The 24,518-nt window shown below is 29.4% G+C and overlaps 1 protein-coding gene and 1 long non-coding RNA gene across 2 annotated transcripts in view; one reads left to right on the forward strand and one right to left on the reverse strand.

Moving 5' to 3' along the window:
- Window positions 1-4,656, forward strand: part of LOC103570558 (ras-like GTP-binding protein RhoL) — a 145,869-nt gene extending 141,213 nt beyond the window's left edge. Inside the window, exons 4-5 of the mRNA XM_053742268.1 lie at window positions 4,227-4,344; window positions 4,443-4,656. Of these exons, the coding sequence (XP_053598243.1) occupies window positions 4,227-4,344; window positions 4,443-4,645 (321 nt within the window). The 3' untranslated portion in view covers window positions 4,646-4,656. The remainder of the gene's footprint in view (window positions 1-4,226; window positions 4,345-4,442) is intronic.
- LOC128668727 (uncharacterized) lies at window positions 312-23,989 on the reverse strand. The gene is made up of 3 exons (XR_008404380.1): window positions 23,837-23,989; window positions 444-691; window positions 312-356 (listed from the first exon to the last, which is right to left on the reverse strand). It is a non-coding gene; the product is annotated as an uncharacterized LOC128668727 (long non-coding RNA).
- Window positions 23,990-24,518: the final 529 nt, after the last annotated feature.

Here is a 24,518-nt window from a genome sequence, read left to right on the forward strand (position 1 = left end):
TTCCTTTGGCTGCCGTAAGATGGCGCCACTTGCCAGTTAAGATCTATTAAGAAGAGATCAATACGACGGTCGATAATTAACATCTCATTGATGCTATGCTACCGCGGGAGCTGCGAATTTGGTCAAAGAAGAGACCGATTAACCCTCCCCCCCATATGCTGAGTATTCGTTCTCCCTCACTCTCAACTCCTTATATTACGCGTTCACTCCCACTTATACGCGACCGCAGCAACAACTTATACTTAAACTACAAATATATATCTAAACCTTAAAATTAAGTTAAAAAAAAAAAAAATGAAGGTAAAACTGCTGCTGGAGATGATTTATCCTCCTCGGGGGCCCTCGGCAAGTCAGCTCTAAAAAAAAAAAAGGGGGGAAAAAGATTAACAAAAATCATACAAACAAAAAAAACCTTCTAATAAATTCGTGGCTTGTCTCCCTACCTCATCCGGTCCTCAGCCATTTCAATTAGGCTGGTAGCTAAGACCTAAATCTCTCCGCTGTTAGGCGCCTCCAAATGAACCCGAGGAGGCGTAGAGGGCCAGGAGGCTCGAAAGTACTGTTCCACCACCTCGAGCTCAGGAGGGAGAACCCCCACGATCTCCTTGATGTCGAGGAGCAACCTTATCCCCAACAGCGGATTTATCGGCCTCGTGAAAACATCCACGAGGATCCCAATTTTCAGTAACGTCTGAAAAAGAAAAAAAAAATATTTTTTTTTGGTTGCTAAAAAATTTAGTGAAATTTAATGAAATTTAGTAATCGGAAGTAAACAGTATTTACATTAATACCGAATTAGTGCCTCACCAGCTGAAACCAGGTCGAAAAACCTCTGTAATGATGGCGGGTGACATACATTGTCCTTGTTTTTTTTCATTACTTTTCTTTTACTTTACAAGTTGCCGGGCTCGATGCTACTTTCGCACTGAGTATTCCTACCTACAAATCGCACTGAGCGTCAGCGGAATGCATCTGGAGATAAGATGGTAGCCGGAGTTCAAATTCTTCATGCCGACGCGGCAAATCTATTCGTAATTAAATAGCGCTAGATATCGGCTAAATGCAGATTCGCACAGCGCGAATGAATTATCCTCTCCAGCTTATTTCGCTACCCTTTTGCAGTCTCAAGGTCAATGCAAATGTGTATGTATCATTTGCATGTAGAGAGATAAATCACATAATAATCTTACAATCCTAATTTTTTGCGAATATCTTACGTAATTCTTATATTTAAAAATAATTATCATTTTGGTGATGGGAAAATAGTAGATTTTAGAGGAAAACTATATAAAATAATATAATAATTTATAAAATCATATCACAGAAAACCAAAAATAATCTTCCATATTTTATATAATTATGTAATCTCCTAGTTGTAAGAAATTTTAGAATTGTAAGCGTTATCGCAAGCTTTTGTGAAAGAGGGGACATATGCATAGGAAAGCGAGAGAGTTTTGCAACCCTCTTACTTTCCGGGGGATTGTTATGTCCAAAAAATTTTTTCTATTCTAATAATTATTTAAAAATAATTATTACAGAGCTCCGCTTTTCAAAAGCGCGCGAAAACACAGCGTCAGCTTTTTCCACCCATAGCTCATGGCTAGTCAGTTCATATAACTTACGGTCCGCGAATATTCGAACGTCGAACTTCGTGCACTCTTATTGCAGGATTCCGCCCCAGGCGTTGAAAGGTCAATAAAAAGATCTTTAATATTTTCTATTTAAACCTTATTGCAGGAATCCGCTTCGACGTTGAATAATCAATAATCGACCTCTTTATCGATTAAAAATCCTCAAAGATTAATAGAAATTTCCGGTCCGATTGAAATAGTGACGCAAATCACGTGAATTTGCGATTCCATGTCGGGCTGAGTTATTTTGCGCATAAAATCACTTTTCGTGTGCTTAAAAGGACGCATTAAACATAAAATAAAAATCTTATAAAAATATCCGTGAATAATAAATATTCTAAAAATATCAATTGTTTAAAATTTGTGTAAAAGATTCAGTGTACAAGTGAATTGTAGCTAAATCAGTAATAAAAATTCGAAAATCATAAGTTCAGCCTTCCGAGTTTCATTCGAGAGTAGCACATAAGTTTACATCCTACAGCTGCGCCCATCCAACCAAATCCTACAGGAGGAAGCCGAGTGAGCTACAATGTTCTGGAGGGATCTAACCTGCCGTGACTAGAAAGAAAGAAACATCGAAAGGTAGGTGAAAGATTTACATTCTATTCTTTCATAAGATAACGGGTTCAACACAAGATCACCAGTCTCTTCAGAGACGTTTAGGTTCTTACTTTGCAAAAAATTCACCATAAATAATAAATTATAGGAAGATACCTCTTCCTCGTATTCTTTGATGTTGTCCGCAAACTCCAAATCGATCGTCTAAATTTTTCTATCGCTACCACAGGGAGAAATCCCAGATAATTAATTTAAATTTAAGCGGCGGACATAACATATATAATTTAATTGAGTCTCTTTGGTAAAATTTTCTTATCACCAGCGTCACTTAGAATAAGTTGTATTTCAGCCGTGTGTCCGGTCAGAACGAGTCTACCTACAGCCTGAGATCTATTTTCCCGTTTTCTGAACCAGCAATAAAATAATCTTTAATTTATAATTATATTTAATAATTTATTATTAATTAAATTAATTTATTCGGGAAAATTCTTTAACTGTAGTTCGTGGTTATTGGACACGCAATAGCCAGGGCCTACCGTTATAATATCCCAATATATGGAGTGATCGGGTACTAGGCCTTACCTTATACATATTTCATAAAATCCAATGTAGTGGTACTTGAAATAAACTTGTACTTCCAATGTAATTCAAAATAGTATACTATTTTTAAGTATTCATATTTATAGCTGCTGAGTTATAATATGATATGGTAATATATTATTATATATAACTATTCAAAATTATGCATGATAAAATTAGCTAGAATTCCGATTTGATTAAAATAGTCATGCATAATCATGTATGATTATATATAATTAGATAACGTTATACATAGTCAGATATAATTAAATATAACGATTAGAATGGCCCAAAAAAACCGACTATTTTTTTTTCGATCTCGCATGAAAATTTGGTGGCTCACGATGTTTTAAGCAGTATTTTAGAAAATCAGCTCGATAAAAAATTTTTAAAAGGTCGCTCACAAATTCGGAAAATATCAGAAATGATTGAAATTCGGATTTTTTACTTCTAAATTTTTTCTTTTTCATGGCAGAAATCGTTTATATTTGTAAAATGATGTTCATGCTGAATATTTCAGCCCAAAATTTATAAATTTAAACGGCGCCTAAAAATTTTGGATATTAACTGATGATGTGTGATTATTACTTTGAATGAGTTTGTGTATTTTTTTATAACTCAATTATTTTCATTTCGGTAAAATATAACTTTCGCATAACCAAAAATATACAGGACAGTCTTGAACAATAAAATTTGGTAAGTTTGAAATCAGCGAAAAAACCGAAAAATTGAATTAAAAAATAGAAAAGTATGTAAGTAACTTAATATTTCTATTTTTCAAGTTATATTTTCATTCAGTGTGATGCAAATTGAAGGTGAAAAAATCAAGAAGCTTTGTTATCAATATTCAAGGGTCGATCGAAAATGCTCAAAAGACAGGATTCGGAAACATTCAAAATTCTTGAGCCAGGTTCAAATATTTAAATTTTAAGGTTATATTTTCAGCGTAGTCATTATTTCACAAATATAAACTATTGCTACCACGAGAAAGAAAAAAATTTTAAATAAAAATTCAAATTTTGATCATTTTTGATGTTTTCAAAATTCGTGAACGACTTCTTGAAAATTTTTTATTGAGCTGATTATTAGAGAGGCTTCATAAAACGTCGTAAACCAACAAATTTTCATAAGAGACTCGAAAAAAAAAATAGTTGGTTTTTTAGGGCCACCCTAATAACTATGCATAGTTATATAAAATTATATCTTTTTATAGATCAAATTTAGATACAATTATATATAATCATATCTGATTATACATAGTTATATATAATCATTTCTTTTCAACTTCAAGAGTCAGATCTTGGTTATATATAGTAAGATTTGATTATATATAATTATGCATGATTAGATATAAGTATATATGATCATACACGAAGAGATATATAAAGCTAGATTTTTATGCAAATTACAAAAAAAAAGTTCTGAGTCGTTAATTTGCAGAATCTATATATTTTTCAGACTGATTGTTTTTTAATGTGCTTCTCAATAACAGCACGCAGTTCATTTGAAAATATTCTAAGCAAATGGCATCCAGAAATAAAATTTCACTGTCCGAATGTGCCCATCATTCTTGTTGGTAATCCTGTTTTTCAATGTTTCTTTTCTTTTTAACTACTTCTTTAAACATATTTGTAATTCATAAGTAATATTAATGACATGTTTGTGGTGGCACAGGTACCAAAGGTGATTTGAGGAGCGTTCAACAAAAAGATCTAATAACAGTATGGGATTGTAAAAAAATGAAAGAAAAAATACGTGCTTTTAAGTATGTCGAGTGTTCATCTAAATTACAAGTGGGCCTTGAGGAAGTATTTGTAGATGCCGTAAGAGCCGTTTTGAAAAAACCACCGACAAAGAAAATGTGTTATATTTTATAACGACTATTTAATCATAGTGTGTACACATTAATATAAATATTATAAATATATATATATATATATATATATATATATATATATATATATATATATATATATATATACTTTAAAAATTTGAGTAATAGAGATAAAGTTATTTCTAAGGATGTTTGGGACATATTTAAATATATAGTATTTATAAATAAAAATACAGATTATTTTGTGACGATTTCCAAAGATCCTCAAAAAATTAAAAATTTGTTTTTTCTAAACCATTCAAAAGTTATACCAGTTTTTACGAACAACAAATTCAAATAATGTATAGTACTAACGAAATTGTTTCTAAAAAAAAAAAAACCGAGAAATTAATGCTGATATTTGAACCACAATGCTATGTGTTGTGAAAATGCGAAAACACTGTAAAATTAACGAAGACGCTAACCTCAACACATCTATAGCACATTTGAATTTTGATATGAGATAAGTTTCCACGTATATTTAAATATCAATACAATATATGAGGGTGATTTTTCTGTCAGCTACTTTTTTTTCACTCTCCATCTGGAATTTTGATGTTTATGTCGGAAAAAAATTCCCTGAAAATTACAGCTGTTAAAATGAATTTTTGGTACTTTCCCTAAGCATAAGAAGATTTTCCATTTAAAATACACGTAAGTCGAAATTTTTAAGGAATCCGAAGATTTTCGAAAAATTCGGCAAGTTATTGTTTTCACCCCGATGTGCGAAAATCAAATTTTCATCGGATGTCAGCGTTTTGAGGTAATAGGAAGCTATTCTGATTATTTCCACAATGATGCCCAAGTGTGTGTGTGTGTATGTGTGTGTGTGTGTGTGTGTGTGTGTGTGTGTGTGTGTGTGTGTGTGTGTGTATGTGTGTGTGTGTGTGTGTGTGTGTGCATGTTAGTATATGATCTTATTATAACTTTTGAACTCATGAACCGATTTAAATTGTTCTTGCAGCGAACGAAAGAGTTTGTCGGCCATCAACTTTTCTGAAAATTTCAGATTATTTGATCGAGTAGACGCGAAGATATTTGAGAATTACGAAAAAAAAAATTTTTTTTAGTTTTTTCTTAATTTCTCGAGAACGATTTAAACGATCAACTCCGAAATCATATTAGCTGTCGAATTCAATAAATCCCGTCGATTGCTGCCTCAACCGGCTTATTCGGTCGAGAGACATCGTCGGAGAAGTTAAGAATCGATTTTTCACAATATCATTAAATCGAATAAATTACCTATTTCAAAAATTTTATGAGCTCTCCCTGTTTAGAGAATCTCATAGAATCCAATAGATCCTCATACATTCCTATAGAAATTTTATAAGAATGAATGAGTTCTATGAGAAGTGCTATAGTTAAGTATAGGGCCTTATACATACAGCTATAAGAATCTATCGGATTTTTTAAGCAGGGCTAGAACTTATCAAAACGCACCTTGAACATCAAAATGAATTCATTAGCTTAAGAGATATCAACGACGAATGTGTAAAAAATAACATTTCATGTCATTTTTTCTGCATATATCATAATATAATGTACTGCCATGTCCTTAAATCTGCACGAATTCTTCGTCCTTATGGCCTCTGTTGATCACCACATAACGTAATGCAATTCATTTTTCAATTCAAATAATACTATTGTAGTAAAAATAATTTAATAAATACATGACAGAACTGGTTGGTGGTTGGGATGTTTGAAAAATACGCATATTAGAAAATATAATAATATTTTTATTTGTCACCGTACATAATAGTACTGGGTTACATAATGAAATCGTTGATTTAATTTAATTAATTCTGTGAAAGGTTTGAGTTTATGAATACATGATAAGTTGAATAAAAATTATAGAGTTGAGCTCGAGTGATTGATTACTGAGCGAAGTAAATGTTTGAACACGCCGATAGCTCTTTTGAAGAGCACCAACCGCATAATACACTAACGCAAAAAATTAAAGGAACAGAAAAATTTTCTAAATTTATTAGTGATTTTTGGAAGGCTGTAACTTTGTGAAAAATAATCGTATCGAGATTAGAAAAAAAAGCATTTTATAGCTTAAAATCTCGAGTTTCCGCGTATTTTTATCAAAATTTTTTAAGAGCCTCGGTTACTGCGCAAACATGAGAAATACCGCGAGACAAAAAATTCCTAATTCTTTTGTTTTTTCCGAAGAGCCCGCGGACCGTGAAAAAATTTTTCCAAATGAACAAATGCATAGGTCATTTAGTAAATTTATTCTGTTTCAATTTAGATTTTCTTTAACCTCGTGGGACGATTTGTCGCAGAGATATCAGCCATCAAACAAAAAATGATTCTTTTGGCTGTGATCATCGATATTTAGGGTACCAATGATCGCACAGTAAAATTGAGGGCGGCATTAAAAACTAGAATAAATTCCCTACAAGACTCTTTCATCGTTTTATGAAAAAAAAAATTTTTTTTATTTTTAACAACTATCAGAAGTAAGTACAAAAAATGACTTTTTTTTGATTTTTTAATATATCAACCGCTACTCTGTAAATATCGATGAAAGGACTAATGTTGCCAGGGACTTTTTTAGCTTAATATATCCCCAATACCCCTGTAACTATCCAAATTGATCTACTGAACCGTTTTTTGGGGATGATCGATCAAAGGTTTGCTAAATAATTAAAGGAACAAGTTTTGTTCCTTCAACTGTTGAATCATAATCAACATAAAAAAATAATTTTTTTTTCTGTGCTTTCATTTTTGCGTTAGTTACTTGGTGAATGTTAGGAAAAAATACAATAGAGAAAAATTTCCAAAAAATGTCAAATAAAAGTCGAAGAAAACAAAAAAATTGAAACTTGTTTGTTGCAGTGAAAATTTTTTATTTGACATTTTTTGGAAATTTTTTGTTTTATCTCTTCTTTCCTCACATTTACTGAGTAACTTACGCAAAAATGAATGAACAGAAAAAAAAATTATTTTTTCATTTTGATTATGATTACACATAAACTTGTTCCTTTGATTGTTTAACAAAACTTAGATCGATCACCCCCAAAAAACGGTTCAGTAAATGAATTTGAAAATTTACAGGGTTATTGGAGATATATTAAGGGGGGGGGGGGGGAGTACGGGCTGAAACTTGAATTTTTTTTCATTTTCTTATAGCTACACATTTCAAGAATATTGTGTACAAATTTGAAGTCGATCAGGGCAAAACTCTCGAAGCTATTAACTTATTGGTCTTCTTAGAAATCAGAGGCTGAAGACATCGAAGCTGCTGCAGGGACTCTACTTTCTGGATCTGGAACCGATGATTCAGTGTAAGTAGGAAAAAAAAATTTTATTTTTTTTTACTTTTTTAGCATCTAAAATTTTAAACGCATTTTCCTCGAAACTCCTTTTTCAAAGTCCGTCAGCACTGCTATTTAAAGACTACATTACCGATTCATTTCAAACTTGGTACACACTTTCTACGTATAAAAAAGCTCTCCCAACGTTGAGTTTTAGAATTTTTTTTACATCAAGGGGGTTTCCCACCCACAAAATGACGCAAATTTTTATTAAAAAAATGAGAATTTTCATTTACAATGTCAGCAAAACATAAAAAAAAATAATCAGGGAACGTTGAGGGGAAGTTTTAATAATGCTTTGATTAAATTTCAATGTTTTTTCTTTTCAGATAATTTTCAGCTGAGATTCACTGCTCACCGCAAATTACATTGCTTTAAAGACGTTTTGGGAAAAGCTCCGTCACCGGCTTGTTTGCGGATACTATTATCTAAAAAAATTATCTAATGTTGTTAAATATAAACTTAATTATGTTTAAAAGGTTAATAAGTTTAATATAGTTGCTTAATCAATACGCCTAAAAAAAATTCATGAAAAAAGCGCTTTTTTTAGGATTTAGCCCGTACCCCCCCCCTTTAAGCTCGAAAAGTCCATGGTAACATTAGTCTTTTCATCGATATTTACAGAGTAGCGGTTGATTTACTAAAAAACCAAAAAAAGTCATTTTTTGTACATGCTTCTTATGAACGTTGAAATTAAAAAAAAAACAATCTGGGCGTCGGTTGACCCTGCGGGCCAGCCCCAAAACTTCCCGCTGTTTTCGACCTCAAAGAGCTCGAAAACATTAGTGTAGATATATTTTCGAGCTCTTCGAGCTCGAAAATGCTATCAAATGCAATTATTTTTTTAACGATCTTTTCAAGCTCTAACAAGTTACCTGTTATGCTGAAGTTCGAAAATTTAAGAATCGAAAATCATCAATGAAGCGGTTTTTAAAATTTAGTTCCTGATTATGTTCAGTAAAATAAGTGTATTGAGGCAGAAATCAATGTCAGGGATCGAAATCAAGACTTGAATAAGTTTTGACTCATGTAAGAAACAATAAAATATGAAATATCCGATAAAAATATTAAAAACTACGTTTTATCGATTTTTTTGTTGATAATATGATTTAAACTAAAAGCCAAGTTCGATGACATTATATGATCAAAAGAAACCATGAAAAAGATGAGTTAGTATGATATCAGGTACATTTTAGTACGTTATATTATGATTTATCCGGAAAAAATAACATAAAATGTTATTTTTTTAACATTTCAACGCCGATATCTTTTGAACTAATCAATCGATTTTGATAGTTGACGTGGCGATCGGCGCGTTTTATTGAATTCTAGAGCTGATTAAAATTTGAAATCGATCGCGTCAGTCGTTTCGAAAATATTTAGAAAAAACCGTTTTTCACCATTTCTTTCTCCCGCGATAACTCTCGAACGAATTATCCGATTTTGATGTTTGAGGTGGCAATCGACGAGTTTTATTGAATACTAGAGCTGATTAGATTTTGAAGTCGATCGTATAAATCGTTTTTGAAAAATCAATAAAAAACTAAAAAAAAATTTTTTTTTTCGTAATTTGCGAATATTTTCGAGTCTATTCGATCAAATAATCTGAAATTTTTAGGAAAGTTGATGGCCAACAAGCTCTTTCGATTGCCACCTCAACCGTCTAAATCGATTCATTAGTTCAAAAGTTACAAAGAGTTTACATACATACACACACACACACACACATACACACACTTGGACATCATTCTGGAAATAGTCAGAATAGCTTCCTAGGACCTCAAAACGTCGACATCCGATGAAAACTCGATTTTCGAAAATCGGGGTGAAAACAATAACTTCCCGAAATTTTCGAAAATCGTCGATTTTCTTAGCGGGAAGTTAAAAAATTTTTTTCAGAAAACTATGAGAGGGTCTTGTAGGGAATTTATTCAAGTTCTTAACGCCATCCTCAATTTTACTGTGCGATTATTGGTACCCTAAATATCGATGATCAAAGCCAAACGGATCATTTTTTGATCAAAGGCTGGACGGACAGCTACGATTGAAACATCATAAATAATAAAAGAAATGAATAAATAAAAAAAAAAATTATAACTGGTCTCGCCATCGTAATAGCGATTACAATTATGATCTAATACTAATTATATTTATTATACTTCGTTTACGTGAAGGTTAGTTTGGTACTTTACTTATATAATTTTTTGTTAAATCAACTATCTGAAGTTCTCTATCGAAAATATTCGTTGTCCTTTTTTACCCTCACTCTTAGAAAATGTGCTTAATTTATATCATGACTATACCCTAACATTTATTACAAAATATGTATGTATGAAACTTTTTATATAGATCAATTGAAAAATCTACCTTCCATTTCAGCTGCCGAATGATATTTTATTTTAAGTCTCGATACGATTATTTATCACACAGCCTTCTAAAAATCTCTAAAAAATTCATAACATTTTTCTGTACCTTTAATTTTTTGCGTTAGTGTATTTGAGTTCAATAAGTCTCGAGAAAATTGAGCACTGATTAAAATTAATTGCAATGAGTCTATAATAAATTACACTGATTTGAAATTGGCTGTGAACACACGGTACCATAAAAACAGAGACTACCGAGCAAAAATAATATTAAATTTAATAGATTGAGCATAAGAATAAACAGAATAATTGTTAAATTAAGTCTTTCAATTATATGAGCACTTGAATTAATTAATTTATGAATAACGAAGGTCCACAAAAAAAGTGGTCTATGCTGGGTGTGCAACAAAGATTTTCCGACGTATTTTTTACCGCCGAATATGAATATGACGTCAAAATTGGGCGTCAAACTGCAAATAACAGAGAAAAATTTAAAAAACGGATAAAATCCATGATGCAATAGCATTTTCAGTATGTTATGATTGAATTGCAGTTTCTGCTGTTTTCCTCTGTAGTATCCATCAGTGATTCGCAAATATATTAATTTACCACTTATTGTTTCTTATTGAAGTCTTTTATCGAATGAATTTTGTCTTTAATATAAAGTAAAACGTCAGGACATTGAATCGGTACATTTACCGGCAAAAACCTGGTGCCACAGTGTGTTTAGACTACGATGACAATTGCCCTTTGATGGGATGTGTATAATAATTTACTGCTTTTTTTTTTTTTATTAAAAAATACGAATTATTAATAAATTTTGAAAAAGCACTTCTGCGTTACTTCGTAAATTATGTACAGAAAAAGTTTTAAAAATTTTGAAAGGATCAGTGCAGTAGTTTTTAAGTTATGATGGGCACCGAACTTTGAAAACGTGAGTTGTGGGAAAAACACTTTAAAATTTTGAACACTAAAAATTCTGGTATAAAACATCTGTAAGCGAATTTTATCGGCTTAGCTCATACTGACAAAATTTGCAGTACAGGTATAAACACGATTGCATTTACGTTGAAATTTCTATAAGTAAAACTGGGAAGTTACATTAGGTATTAACGGTGGGTATGTATAAAAACCGACAGGTATAACAATTCTGACAACTTTGTCAATTTTTCTCCAATTGACTTGAAATTTTAACACAATATTCTTAAAATATCATTCATTCAGTTTAAATATTAAAAAAAAAAAAAAAAACAAAAAAAAATTTCATACCTTACCGCCCCCTCCACCCATTGATGGATTTAAAAAAAAATTATTAGTGTTACGTCCTCGTTACCCTTCAACACTTTTCTAAATGCACCTATCCAAAAATATCATTATTATTATGGGAAATGCCCAGCATGAACAACTCATACGGACCATTCCCGTATGATACTTTCATAAAATTTATACTTGAAAGGAAAATGTAAATTTAACTTGATAACTATATATATGTATATGATTCGAAGAGTGTACACATATATATGTATATATATATATATATATATATATATATTTGTACATAAGAGATATATATATATATATATATTTATATATTTATATATAACTTTTATTATTAAGAAAATGCAGTACACATAGGAATAAAGGAATTTTCTACCAAGAAATAAATAAGAATAAAGCAAATATTTGTAGCTGCACGTATACAAATGACCCATGTGCGTATGCATACATATCACAATATTGTGTATATGCACGTATAGAAGTATGTGTGTAGGTATAAATATGATTTAAATATATAAAAATTAGATCCCAAAAATAATTATTTACAATAAAAAAATTAATTTAAACACAGATATTAAATTTAAGAAATAATACGTGCATGTATAACATACACTAAACTCTGCATGTATGACTGAAAACAAACAAACATTCTTTTTTTATATACAATTAAATTTATAAATATACTTTTTTTATATATACTTAATATATATATATATATATATATATATATATATATATTGCATGTATGACATACATACATAAAACATTTAGATGCAGCATGCATAAACATAATTTAATTAATTTTTAATACACCATCTTTGTACGAAAGAGAGCATATGAGTAGGTGAGACAAAACATGAGTGGGCGTCAGGAATACCACGCGGTAACCTGAGTACCGGGCGGAGTAAAACAATAAGAGCAGGGCCCAAGAATAAAGAAAAGAAATGCCCGCAGCCAGAGTAAGCGACCAACTTATTCCTGCTGCTATCCTGATACTAAAAATCTAGAAAAGATAGTCCAGAGGACTGTAAAACCCTCAAATTTAAAAACAAAATTACCAAAATAGTAAATTTGATTATTACCTAGTATCTATCATATTTTGGGTTTGTAATATTTAAAAAGTATCTATAACTTTAAATAATTTATTCGTTAATAAATTTATCAGATGACGACAGCATCTCAGATTTGTTTAAATAAATATGATTGCTTATAAAGCATATCGTATTTATTTAAATAAATAAAGATTCCCGGTATTTCATCTTCGATAACGCCGGAAGAGCTGGATCACCGATAAAATTTTGATGATTAAAACAATAACTATGGGAGAATGTTTCTGCGTCTTTTCTCATAGCCCCTACCATGGGGGTCCATCTAATGTTACAATGTAAATAAAAGTCACTGCAGCCGCTAATTAATGAGTTCGTTTTTACGCTTCGTTACTGCCGGGTGTGACCCCGTTTTGAGTTTTTTTCTTACAAGTACAGTTTCGTGTGATTCCATTTTTATACGAGAATTTTTCATTCTCATTCACGGATTCCATTTTTATACGAGGATTTTTCATTCTCATTCACGGATTCCATTTTTATACGAGGATTTTTCCATTCTTATTCAAGGATTTTCAATTTCATTCGAGGATTTTTATTCTCATTCAAGGATTTTCAATTTCATTCGAGGATTTTCATTTTTATTTAACATTTCGGGATTACAATAAACTCAGTTAAAATCATTTCCTCCCTTCGCTAATAAAAAAACCGTGCAGTGATTTTTCTTTACTTTTGTTGTGAATATATGGGCAATTGAAACAAATAAATTAAAATATTACTCGCGAAAAATCTATAAAATTTGGTGAATTTAAAACAAGTGTGTAAAATTTAAAATTTAGAATTTCTTTTTTAGTTTTAACCACAATAACAGGTAACGATTTCATTTGGTTTACGGAAGTATGCTCTCTTTCCCTTTATCTAATACAGAATTTGTAAACAATTTGTGAACAATTGCTTTTCCTAAAAACACGAAATAATTTTACAAATGAATTTAGTAAACAGACATTGCATGTCAATTTCTTTTAACAAAGCTTCCACACAAACAATAACTATTAATTCAAAGAAATAAAACTAACATTAATTTTAAATTATAGAATCTAATAAAATTTGAGGTTTCGTTAGTTAACTCAACCTAGTTGAGTTATCCGACGGACAGAATCGAAGGTTATTAGATGGAGAGAAAAATCATGATTCACACTTAACTCAGAATTATCAAAGCAGAAATTAACGATTATTCTTTACATCAAAGGAATTTATTTTGAAAAATCATAATACACAATCAAACTTCCATATTCGCTCTGAGTGAAGCCATGGTAGGGGAAATCAAATTGACTGAAGCGTTTGCAGTGGTTACTTTCGGAGTTGAAAAAACAAAATTTAAAAAAATGTCAGTACTGATTTTTTAATTTTTTAAAAGTGCATTTTTTAATTTTTATTATTTAAAAATTTTATTTTATTATTTCAAAGTTATAAAAATTGTCAGCTGTTCGCTACCTCTACTATCTTTTTACAATTGTCAATGACTTTCAGCGGTCATAACCGTTTTAAAATTTAATTATTTAGTTAAACAATCATTGAAACTTTAATTGAAAAAAGGACAACGTAGGAGTAATTTTTCGGAGCTATATAATAAGAAAATTAATTATTTGCAGATATAATTAATGATATCAATTAAACAAAATTTATTGAATAATTTTAGCCCATAAAATTTGAAAAATCGAATCATAAAATTGACATGAAGATTTTACTGAAATTTACAAAACAAATTCCGTTTAACTCCTAATTGATAATAACTGTAAGTAATTTTTTTAAAATTCTATATCCCAGCGAAATGACGACTGGTTATTCACTCTTTTCCTAATGATTTAATTATAAATTTTAATTTTCCTAGATATATGGAGACGCTCCAGTGGACTGAGGCGGAGGATCCAAACACCATTATTAGCAGCCTGATAGATATCGATTATTTTATGTACTATGTATACATATACGGAGAAAAATGTTGGCTCGAAACCTACCAATTTTGTTTATGCTGCCGATCAAACTTGAAACAGGATGGGAAGCATCCATAAAATTCTTATGCTCATACAAAAAACTCTTATGCTGTAGCACAACACTTACTACGCGCGAGAAACTTATCGATAAGTTTTAATAACAATTATTTTCATACATTATAATAATTGTGATGCGGCAAATAATTTTTTATAAGAGAATAATAAATTTTTGGATGCTTCAATTCCTGTTTCAAGTTTAGTCGACAACATAATAAAAATTGATAGGTTTTAAGCCAAAATTTTTCTTCGTGTATATTCAGATTGCCAATTATGAGATATTCCTATATTTGACTACAACATAAGTACAATTTGAATTGCAAGTTGTTTTAAATCGACAATCAATTTTTGAAGTCAAGTTGACAGGAAATGTTGACGCAAAGTTGTGGAATGAAACTAAAGAAAAAAAATGTTTTTTTGGATAGACACTGATAGTCACTTTGATTGCAAATGGATGGAAAATTACTAACGGAATTTGATGTAAAATTGACTGTAAAAAGTTGTCGTTTAATAAGTTGACGATCACTTTCCTATAACTTTCTGTGAAATTGAAAATAACTGTTGTTCTTCGGCCACTTCTTGAAAACTTTTAGGCTACTTTTCCTCTCAACTTATCTTCCAAAAATAGCAGTCGATAATGTAGGAATATCTCATAGTTGGCCACAGCTTGCCATCTAATTGAAGGAAACTTTCACTGATTTGAGATTGCCAGATCAGTACGCATCAAAAAATAATTTGGAGTTCGAAGCAATAACTTTTTTTCAAAAATGTTTTTTTTTTCTCAGGAAAAAATTTTTTATCAAAAGAATAGTTAAGTAAACGATTTTGCTCTACAAAAATATTTGAAATCACCCCCAAAAACAGATTCTCTGTATAAAGTAGGGCCAAGTACACGTTCAATGCGTGTACGTTGATATCAGACTGCATTAAAAGTAATATTTTCACAAAAAAGTCTGAAATCTCTGTAAATCCAGACATACTATGTTTAACTGAAACACATGTTAGTGAGGATGTATTTGATCTTGAGATAGAAATTGCAAATTATCAAGCAATTAGAACTGACATAAAGAATAGAAGAACTGGTGGTGTGATAACTTATGTAAAAAATAACAAAATTTAAAGTAATTACTAACAGTGATAATTTAATAAAAGATGTATGGTTAAATGTGGTTCAAATTGATGTAGGTGTGGATCGATTTACCATATGCAACTTATATAGATTCCCGACCAGCAATTTTAAAGCGTTTTGTGACAACATACTGGAGCTCGCAAATTACATTATTGATAATTCACGGAAAGTAATTTTAATCGGTGATTTTAATATTAATGTGGCTAAAAAGTCTCACTATGTGAAAAAATTAACTGATGGGATGACTTTTGCTGGTTTGGAACAAACTGTGCATGAACCAACAAGATCGACTTTTACTAGTGATACAATAATAGATTTAGTTTTTAGTAATTTTGAATTAAATGTAGAAGTATTGACCACTCCGAAGAGTACTGATCATAACATTATTTTAGTAAATGTAGCAAAAAATGACCGTTCAGTAAAGTCAGCACTCGAGAATGTATTAGAAACTATAAATTGTTTAATCCAACGAGGTTCAAAAGTTTAGTCAGTAATATGTATTTTAATTTTAATAATAATGATATTATAGATAAGTTTAATTTTGACAATCAAGTAAATAAATTAATTTATAGCTTGAGCACTACTCTTCACATAGTCGCACCATATAGTATTAAATATCTAAAAAAGAATATTAAAAATAAACCTTGGCTAAATAATGATATTATCAATTTAATTAAAAAACAGGAATCTGCGTATAAAATTGCTAAAGTAACGAATCAAACGGCGGACAAGGCCTATTATAAAGCTTTGTAAAGTACAAAAGAGAGTATTATGAAAATAATGTAATCAATAATAAATATAATCCGAAAAAAATGTAGAAAATCTTAAAGCAGCTTATTGCTCATTAAAAATCAAATACGTTAGCATTTAAGGAGATTAATTTTGATGGAGTTATTGTTGCTGACAAAACTGATGTTGCAAATAAATTAAATGATTATTTTGTAAAAGTATCCAAAAAATTGTTGACGATATAGGCTATACTGGTACTATAGATGTAAATGATGATGATAATAATAAATGAGATAAATTTGACGAGGTATTATACTCTGTATTGAATGCGGTTATTAATAAATTAGATAAAGGTAAAGGCTCAAATGATGATATAAACGTAAATGTTCTTAAACTAATATGGGAGGCAAATAGTGTCGTAATTTTGAACATTATAAACGGTTCATTAAATCTAGGTGTGGTTCTGACTAATTGGAAAATATCAACAATAACACCCATTCAGAAAGTAAAAGGCAGTATAAATGTTGAAGATTTAAGGCCTATCAATACATTGGTTTTGCAAGGGCATTCAAAACAGTCAATCGGTACAAATTATTAAGTCAATTTAAACAACTAGGTATACAAGGTACGGTACTGAATTGGTTTGAATCATATTTAACTGGGAGAAAGCAAAAAGTGAAATTCAATAATATATTTTCTATGGAAAGAGAGACTGTTCACGATGTTCCCCAAGGTTCAACATTGGGACCATTGTTATTTATTATCTATATTACTGAGCTTATATTGTTATCAAAGGAGAGGAGAATACATTGTAGGCTTTTCGCGGATGACTTGATTATTTATGTAAGTAGTAAACATATGAATTACATTGAGAACTTATTAAATGATACCTTGAATTTCAGACATGATTGACTTAGAGGGAACCAATTACAATTAAATGTGTAACGATTGATACATACGAATTGCGATTTAACTCCTGAAATAACATTATTCCTTTTTTAATTTTCTTTTATGAAAAGGTATACTAGCCGCACCCAAAATCTTCGCATTAAGATCCTCTTACCTTTTGCAGGTACCTATGTAAGTGCATGCACGATAAGTAAGAATAGACAAAAATCGATAGATAAGACAATATACATGTCTCACTCTCTCTCCATCAAAAAGGGCAGAGCCCTTAGTCATTTGTTTGTCGAAAACGATGAGCTGGACCCAACGATTGCATCAGAAAACAGATGACTTTCCCATCAAAACTAGAGTATATAAACTGCCGAAAACCTAACGAAAGCAGTCAATCGCTAATCTGAACTAACCTCTGTCGGATCTCGAGTCACTCGCTCCGAAGCTCTATAAGTTAAAAATCTCCGATTGTTGTCCACGTGACGGTCCATCGCCTAGGCAATCGGGCTCCTTGGCCAAATACCTAGATTTTAATCTTGCGGAAATCGCGGTCGATTCGACTCACCAGGATCATCGGTCTCGTGACGGTCTATAGCCTAGAAAATTAGACTCCTAGATGGAAATCCTAAATAAAATTAAATACTCGAACTCGTACTCGACAGATAGGGGAGTGTATCCGCTTGGCACCCCAGTAGCTCCGAGTCCGAAAAGTGCATCAAATTCCGCTGATTAAAATCCCTAAGCCACGGGCAGGGTCCCAGCGAATCAAACAAAAACAATATCGCGATCATAAATTCAAAGTGGTGAATTGTGAGAGTGTGATCAGCGAGATTGTAAACCACCTCAAGCTGAGTGGTAAGTTAATTATAATTGTTAATTTTAGTACACACATGTGAAACAAAATTATAATTTTATAAGAATATACAGATTCTTTTCTTTTTTTTTAAAAATCATCTTTCTCTTATTTATACCTCTTACTCTAACATTCCTAAGTCAACGGGTACAGAAAGAGACAGACGTAAAAGAACAGGGACTTCTCGAGTGCTCATATTCACCTACCTGCTTCCCTCTCGCTTTAAAATCCCTGACCTACCCTAAAGCCACGCAGGTCAACGATCGGCATTGTCTATCGTACTTCCGCTCGGTACGAAATAGACTTATTTAGTAATCAAAACTTGCCAAATATTAAACATTCTCACACTAGCCACGTGACGGTCCTATTAGGCTCCTTGGTTGAGTAATAGAATAAATATTGTGGGTAGTTTTACTAAATAATTAATTAATAATAACCCTTCGCCCGTCGCCTATACTCTCTCCGATCGTGACAAATGTAAAGAAAACCGGATTTATGGTATTGCATGACATAAGGTTGAAAGATGTTAGAAATATGTAGTTGTGTGATAAAATTTAACAAGTCTATAATAAATTATGTGAATGAAACAAAGTATCTGGGCGTGATAATTGACGATCATTTAACGTTTGATAGTAACGGTGTTTTTGTAACAAATAAAATAGCGAAGAAAATAAATGTATTATATCGGATAAATAACTCAGTTAGTTGTTACGTACAAAGTATAATTTATAGAAGTGTCATTTTTCCGCATCTAGAGTATTGTAACACAATAATGTTAAATTATACAAAAGAAAGACTAAATGTTCTACAAAAGCTCCAAAACCGAGCAATCTGAATTATTTTAGGTGTCACAAAAGATACACGAATAGAAAACATTTTAAACACATTAAGCTGGATGTCGATTAGCCAACGAATTGCATATAACTGCTGCATATTAGTGCACAAAATGAAAGATAAAACTGCGCCGGATCATTTATCGAATCATATTGTGAAACAAAAACATAGTTATGACACAAGAAACGAATCATTGTTAAAAATCAGACATACCAGAACACACACAGCGGAAAAATCAATCATTTATTTAGGTTTTAGAATGTATAATGAATTACCGAGAGAGATAAAAAAGAAAAATAAAACAATAAACTCTACAGAACTATTAAGAAATTATGTTAAGACAAATGTACAGATTTAATATTGAAAATTGTAAAAAATTTTAAGATATTGTAAATACTTGTTGAAATTCAAATAGCACAATTGCTAAATAAAGATATATTAGTATAATTATAATTATAATTATAATTATAATTATAATTATAATTATAATTATAATTATAATTGTTGTTATTATTATTATAATTATAATTGTTATTATTATTATTATTATTATTATTATTATTATTATTATTATTATTATTATTATTATTATGATTATGATTATTATTATTATTATTATTATTATTATTATTATTATTATTATTATTATTATTATTATTATTATTATTATTATTATTATTATTATTATTATTATTATTATATTATTTAAACTGGAAAATTGGAAGACTGATCATGAGGCTACAGATGTTAAATGTGGTTGTTATGAAACAATTATAAATAAAAAAAGAGTGAATTCACATATGAGAGAGAAATAGCAAATCTCTAAATCGAGTCTTTACATCGTATCTCTTAATATTTGCGGGCTAATTAGGCATAAAGATGTTCTTAGCAATTGGATGTACTTTGTAAAACCCGATATTATATGTTTATCAGAAACTCATGTGTCTGAAGAGGTTAATGATCACGAAATCCATATTCCAAAATACAATATTATTCGTACTAATACTAACAATAATAGAACTGGTGGTACAATTACATATTTTAAAAAAAATTCTTGAAGTACGATACATTACTTAATAGCTCTGAAACTATGAAGGGAACATGGTTAAATATTTTTCGAATGTATGGAGATGAGAAAATAACAATTTGTAATTTATACAGGTCACCAAATAGTAGTGTTAGTCACTTTTGCATAAATATTATTAAAGTAATGGAAGAATTATTAGATACTAGTACGATAGTTGTAGTTGGAGATTTCAATATTGATATTAGTAAGGGTAATTGTTATTATGGCAATAAAATTATCAATGAAATGGTTCAATTAGGTTTCAAACAAAAAATAGATAAGCCGACGAGATCGACGATCACATCTGATACCATTATTGATTTAGTCTTTGCTAATATTAAAATTGAAACCAAAGTGTTGATTATGCCAAAAATTACAGACCATAACATCATAGAAATAAGAATCAATCAACTAACTAATAATAAAAAAAAGCCTATTGAAACGTACAGTAGAAATTATAAGAAATTTGATAATGATGTTTTCAACAAATTATTATTACAAAAAATGTCAGATATAAGAACTATGAACGAAACTGATTATTCAGTGGATGTAGATAACTACAACGCGTTAGTTGATAAGATTTTAAGCAATATTATTGGCACTTTAGATATAGTTACGCCAGTTACTAAAAAAACTATAAGAACAAATTGGGAAAAAAAACCCTGGATAAGTAGTGAAATTGTAAATAAAATGAAAAATAGGGACAGAGCTTTTTATATAGCTAAAGCATCTAAAAATTATTGTGATATGTTATGTTATAAACGTCTTAGAAATAAAATAGTCGAGGAATTAAGAAAAAACAAAAAGGCATTTTATGAAAATAAAATTGATAAAAATAAATTGACACCAAAACTATTATAGCTAGAATTAAAAAAATTAGTAGGAGATAGAAAAGCTCAAAAAACACTTCCTGAGAATATAAATAGTAATGGTAAAGTCATGTCGAATCCGTTAGAGATCGCAAATGAATTTAATCAGTATTTTGTTAACAGTATTAATAAAATTATTGACGAAATTGGAGTACAGTACTCAAATTCGATTGATAGTAGTAAGTCTAATAATGTTTGAAACGAATTTGACGATATTGCTGTCGGAGAAATAGATAAAATGATCAAAAATTTAGACAATAGTAAGGGATTAAATAATGACATAAATATTCAATTAGTTAAGTTAATTTGGAACTGTGATATGAATATAATTTTAAGAATACTAAAAAATTCGTTGAAACTAGGTTGTGTACCAGATAGTTTGAAAATATCAATAATAACTCCGATTCCAAAAGTTAAAAATAGTAACAATATAGTAGATTTTCGACCTATAAACACATTACCAGTAATAGAACAAATACTTGAAGAAGTAGTAAAAAAACAATTGGAAAAATTTGTTGATGTGAATAATATTCTAGCTGATGAGCAATCAGGTTTCAGAAAGATGTTTTCTTGTGAAACCGCTGTACAGAGTTCAATTATTGATTGGCAAAATAGTTTGGATAAAGGACTATATGTAGGTGTTGTGTTTATAGATTTCGCGAGAGCATTTGAAACAATAAGTCGGAATAGATTGATAAAAACCTTAGAGAGTCTAGGCTTAAGTGGCACAGTCTTACAATGGTTCAAATCATATCTCGAAAATAGGAAACAAAAAGTTAAGTTTATGAATAAAATGTCAGACGAAGTAGAAATTATAAATGGTGTGCCACAAGGCTCCAAGCTTGGGCCAATTCTCTTTAATATATATATTAATGATATAATAAAAAAAATAAACGACGTGGGAATAACATGTAAGCTTTTTGCTGATGATACGAAACTATACTTCGCTAGTAAAGAGTTGGAAGAAATTGAAATAATGCTAAATAGGAGTTTAAATATTTTGGCCATTTGGTTAAAAGAAAATCAACTGATAATAAACTTAAAAAAAACTGTATTTATGATATTACATTATTGTAAGAAAAATAATGTTAGAAATAAATGTACAATAAGAATAAATGATACTAAAATAGAAGAAGTGCGTAGAGCAAAGTATTTAGGGGTAATTATAGATGATAACTTAACTTTTCGAGATAATGCTATAGAATCTATTAACAAAGTGGCTAGGAAATTAAATATTATTTATCGTTTAGACAACTCGATTAGTTGTTATGCGAAAAATGTTGTTTATAAAGCTGTGATCGCTCCCCACTTTGATTACTGTAGCAGTATCATGTTAAGCTATACTCAAGAGCTATTAGACAGAATGCAGAAAGTTCAAAACAAAGGAATGCGATTGGTATTAGGAGTAAATAAGTATACAAGCATTAAGAGTATGATAGAAACACTAGGTTGGATGGATATACGACAAAGGATGATATATAACTGCTGCATTTTGATACATAAATTAATAGTAAACGAGACGCCTCAGTATCTTTTTAAAAATATTGTAAAACTGAACGATAAGCACGGTCATGATACTAGGGGCGGAATTATGATCGATATAACATCAACAAGGACACATTCTGCTGAAAAAAGTATTGCCTACAAAGGCTTTAATTATTATAATAAACTCCCCAATAGTCTTAAAGTAGAGAACAGAATGTCTCATTTCAAAAGATTGTTAAAAATTTATATCAAGGAAGAGTATTGCCGCTAAAAAAAAAAAAATATGTAATACTGTGTAATTTTATATATAAATTTAAAATAGCTGTTGCTAAACAATAAATTATTATTATTATTATTATTATTATTATTATTATTATTATTATTATTATTTTTATTGTTATTATTATTATTATTATTATTATGGCTATTATTATTATTATTATTATTATTAATATTATTATTATTATAATTATTATGATTATTATTATTATTATTATTATTATTATTATTATTATTATTATCATTATTATTATTATTATCATCATTTTTATCATTATTATTATTGTTATTATTATTATTATTATTATTATTATTATTATTATTATTATTTTTTTTTTATTTTTATTATTATTATTGTTATTATTATTATTAATATTAGTATTATAATTATTATAATTATTATTATTATTGCTATTATTATTATTAATATTAGTATTACAATTATTATAATTATTATTATTATTATTATTATTTTTATTGTTATTATTATTATTATTATGGTTATTATTATTATTATTATTATTATTATTATGGTTATTATTATTATTATTATTATCATTATTATTATTATTATTATTATTTTCATTATTATTATTATCATTATTATTTTAATTAATAGTGTTATTATTTTTTTTTTTTTATTGAATTCATTTAAACGATCAGACTTTTCTGTTATTTAAATGAAGGAACAACGGCTTTACTGATCTTCTGAATTGACATCCATTTATTTAGCGGGTAACGTTTCGTTAATGGTAATTAACATCATCAGACCCATATCTACATAAAAATTTTACATTAAAATTTCGTTTAATTATAATATAAACATTGTATAAAAATATTTTAAATCAGGTTTAACAATTAGTATTTAGTTATATAAATTAAGTAAAAATTATTATAATTTAGGACAACTTGCAATATTTTGTTGATGTCAATATCAATGATAATTTAGATTGTATTTAAAATAATTATATTTTGTAGGTTAAGTGTTTTATTTACCTAAAGTTTTAATTTAGAAGTAATTGTTGTTGTATATAATTCCAGTTTTAATATTTTCAAATATTTAAATATTTTTTTGTCAATTATTTTATTGTTTAAGTGTAATTGTTTTATATAATTTGTAATTAACAATCTACTGTTCACCATGTGGTTGCAAATGCAATATGTGGATGCTCTTGGCTGTGTGTATATTGATAAATACCCACAGTCAAAGTAAACACCTACTATATCTACAATCCCTGGTGAGTGCAAGTAGATAATGTCAATTTTATTGTTATCATGTGGTAAATATTATCTGTCGGTATGTAGTGTTTGTATATAATCAATTGTGAATATTGTAAATTTTTTTTGTGTATATGGCAACTATCGTTGATTAGATTTAAATAATATTATATGTGCGAATTAATGATTAAGGCAGAGTAATTACTATTTATGGGTTCTGTATCTTTTCTTTTGTTAACAACGATGTTTTTGTGTTTTTCTAAATAGATGCTTTCTAAAATTTTCCTTTTGTTGTAATTATTTTCAGAATTAAGAATTTTATAATTATCAAAATCAAAGTTATGGTCGTAATCTAGTCTATGTATAGTTAGTTGTGTATGTAATTGACTTGGTTTTTTGATATCTGCTTTGTGTTCTGATACTCTGCTTTTAATCCATCTGCCTGTTTGTCCGATGTATG

The sequence above is a fragment of the Microplitis demolitor genome, chromosome 10 (genome assembly GCF_026212275.2).
Source record: "Microplitis demolitor isolate Queensland-Clemson2020A chromosome 10, iyMicDemo2.1a, whole genome shotgun sequence".
In the NCBI taxonomy this organism is placed as follows: Eukaryota; Metazoa; Arthropoda; class Insecta; order Hymenoptera; family Braconidae; genus Microplitis; species Microplitis demolitor.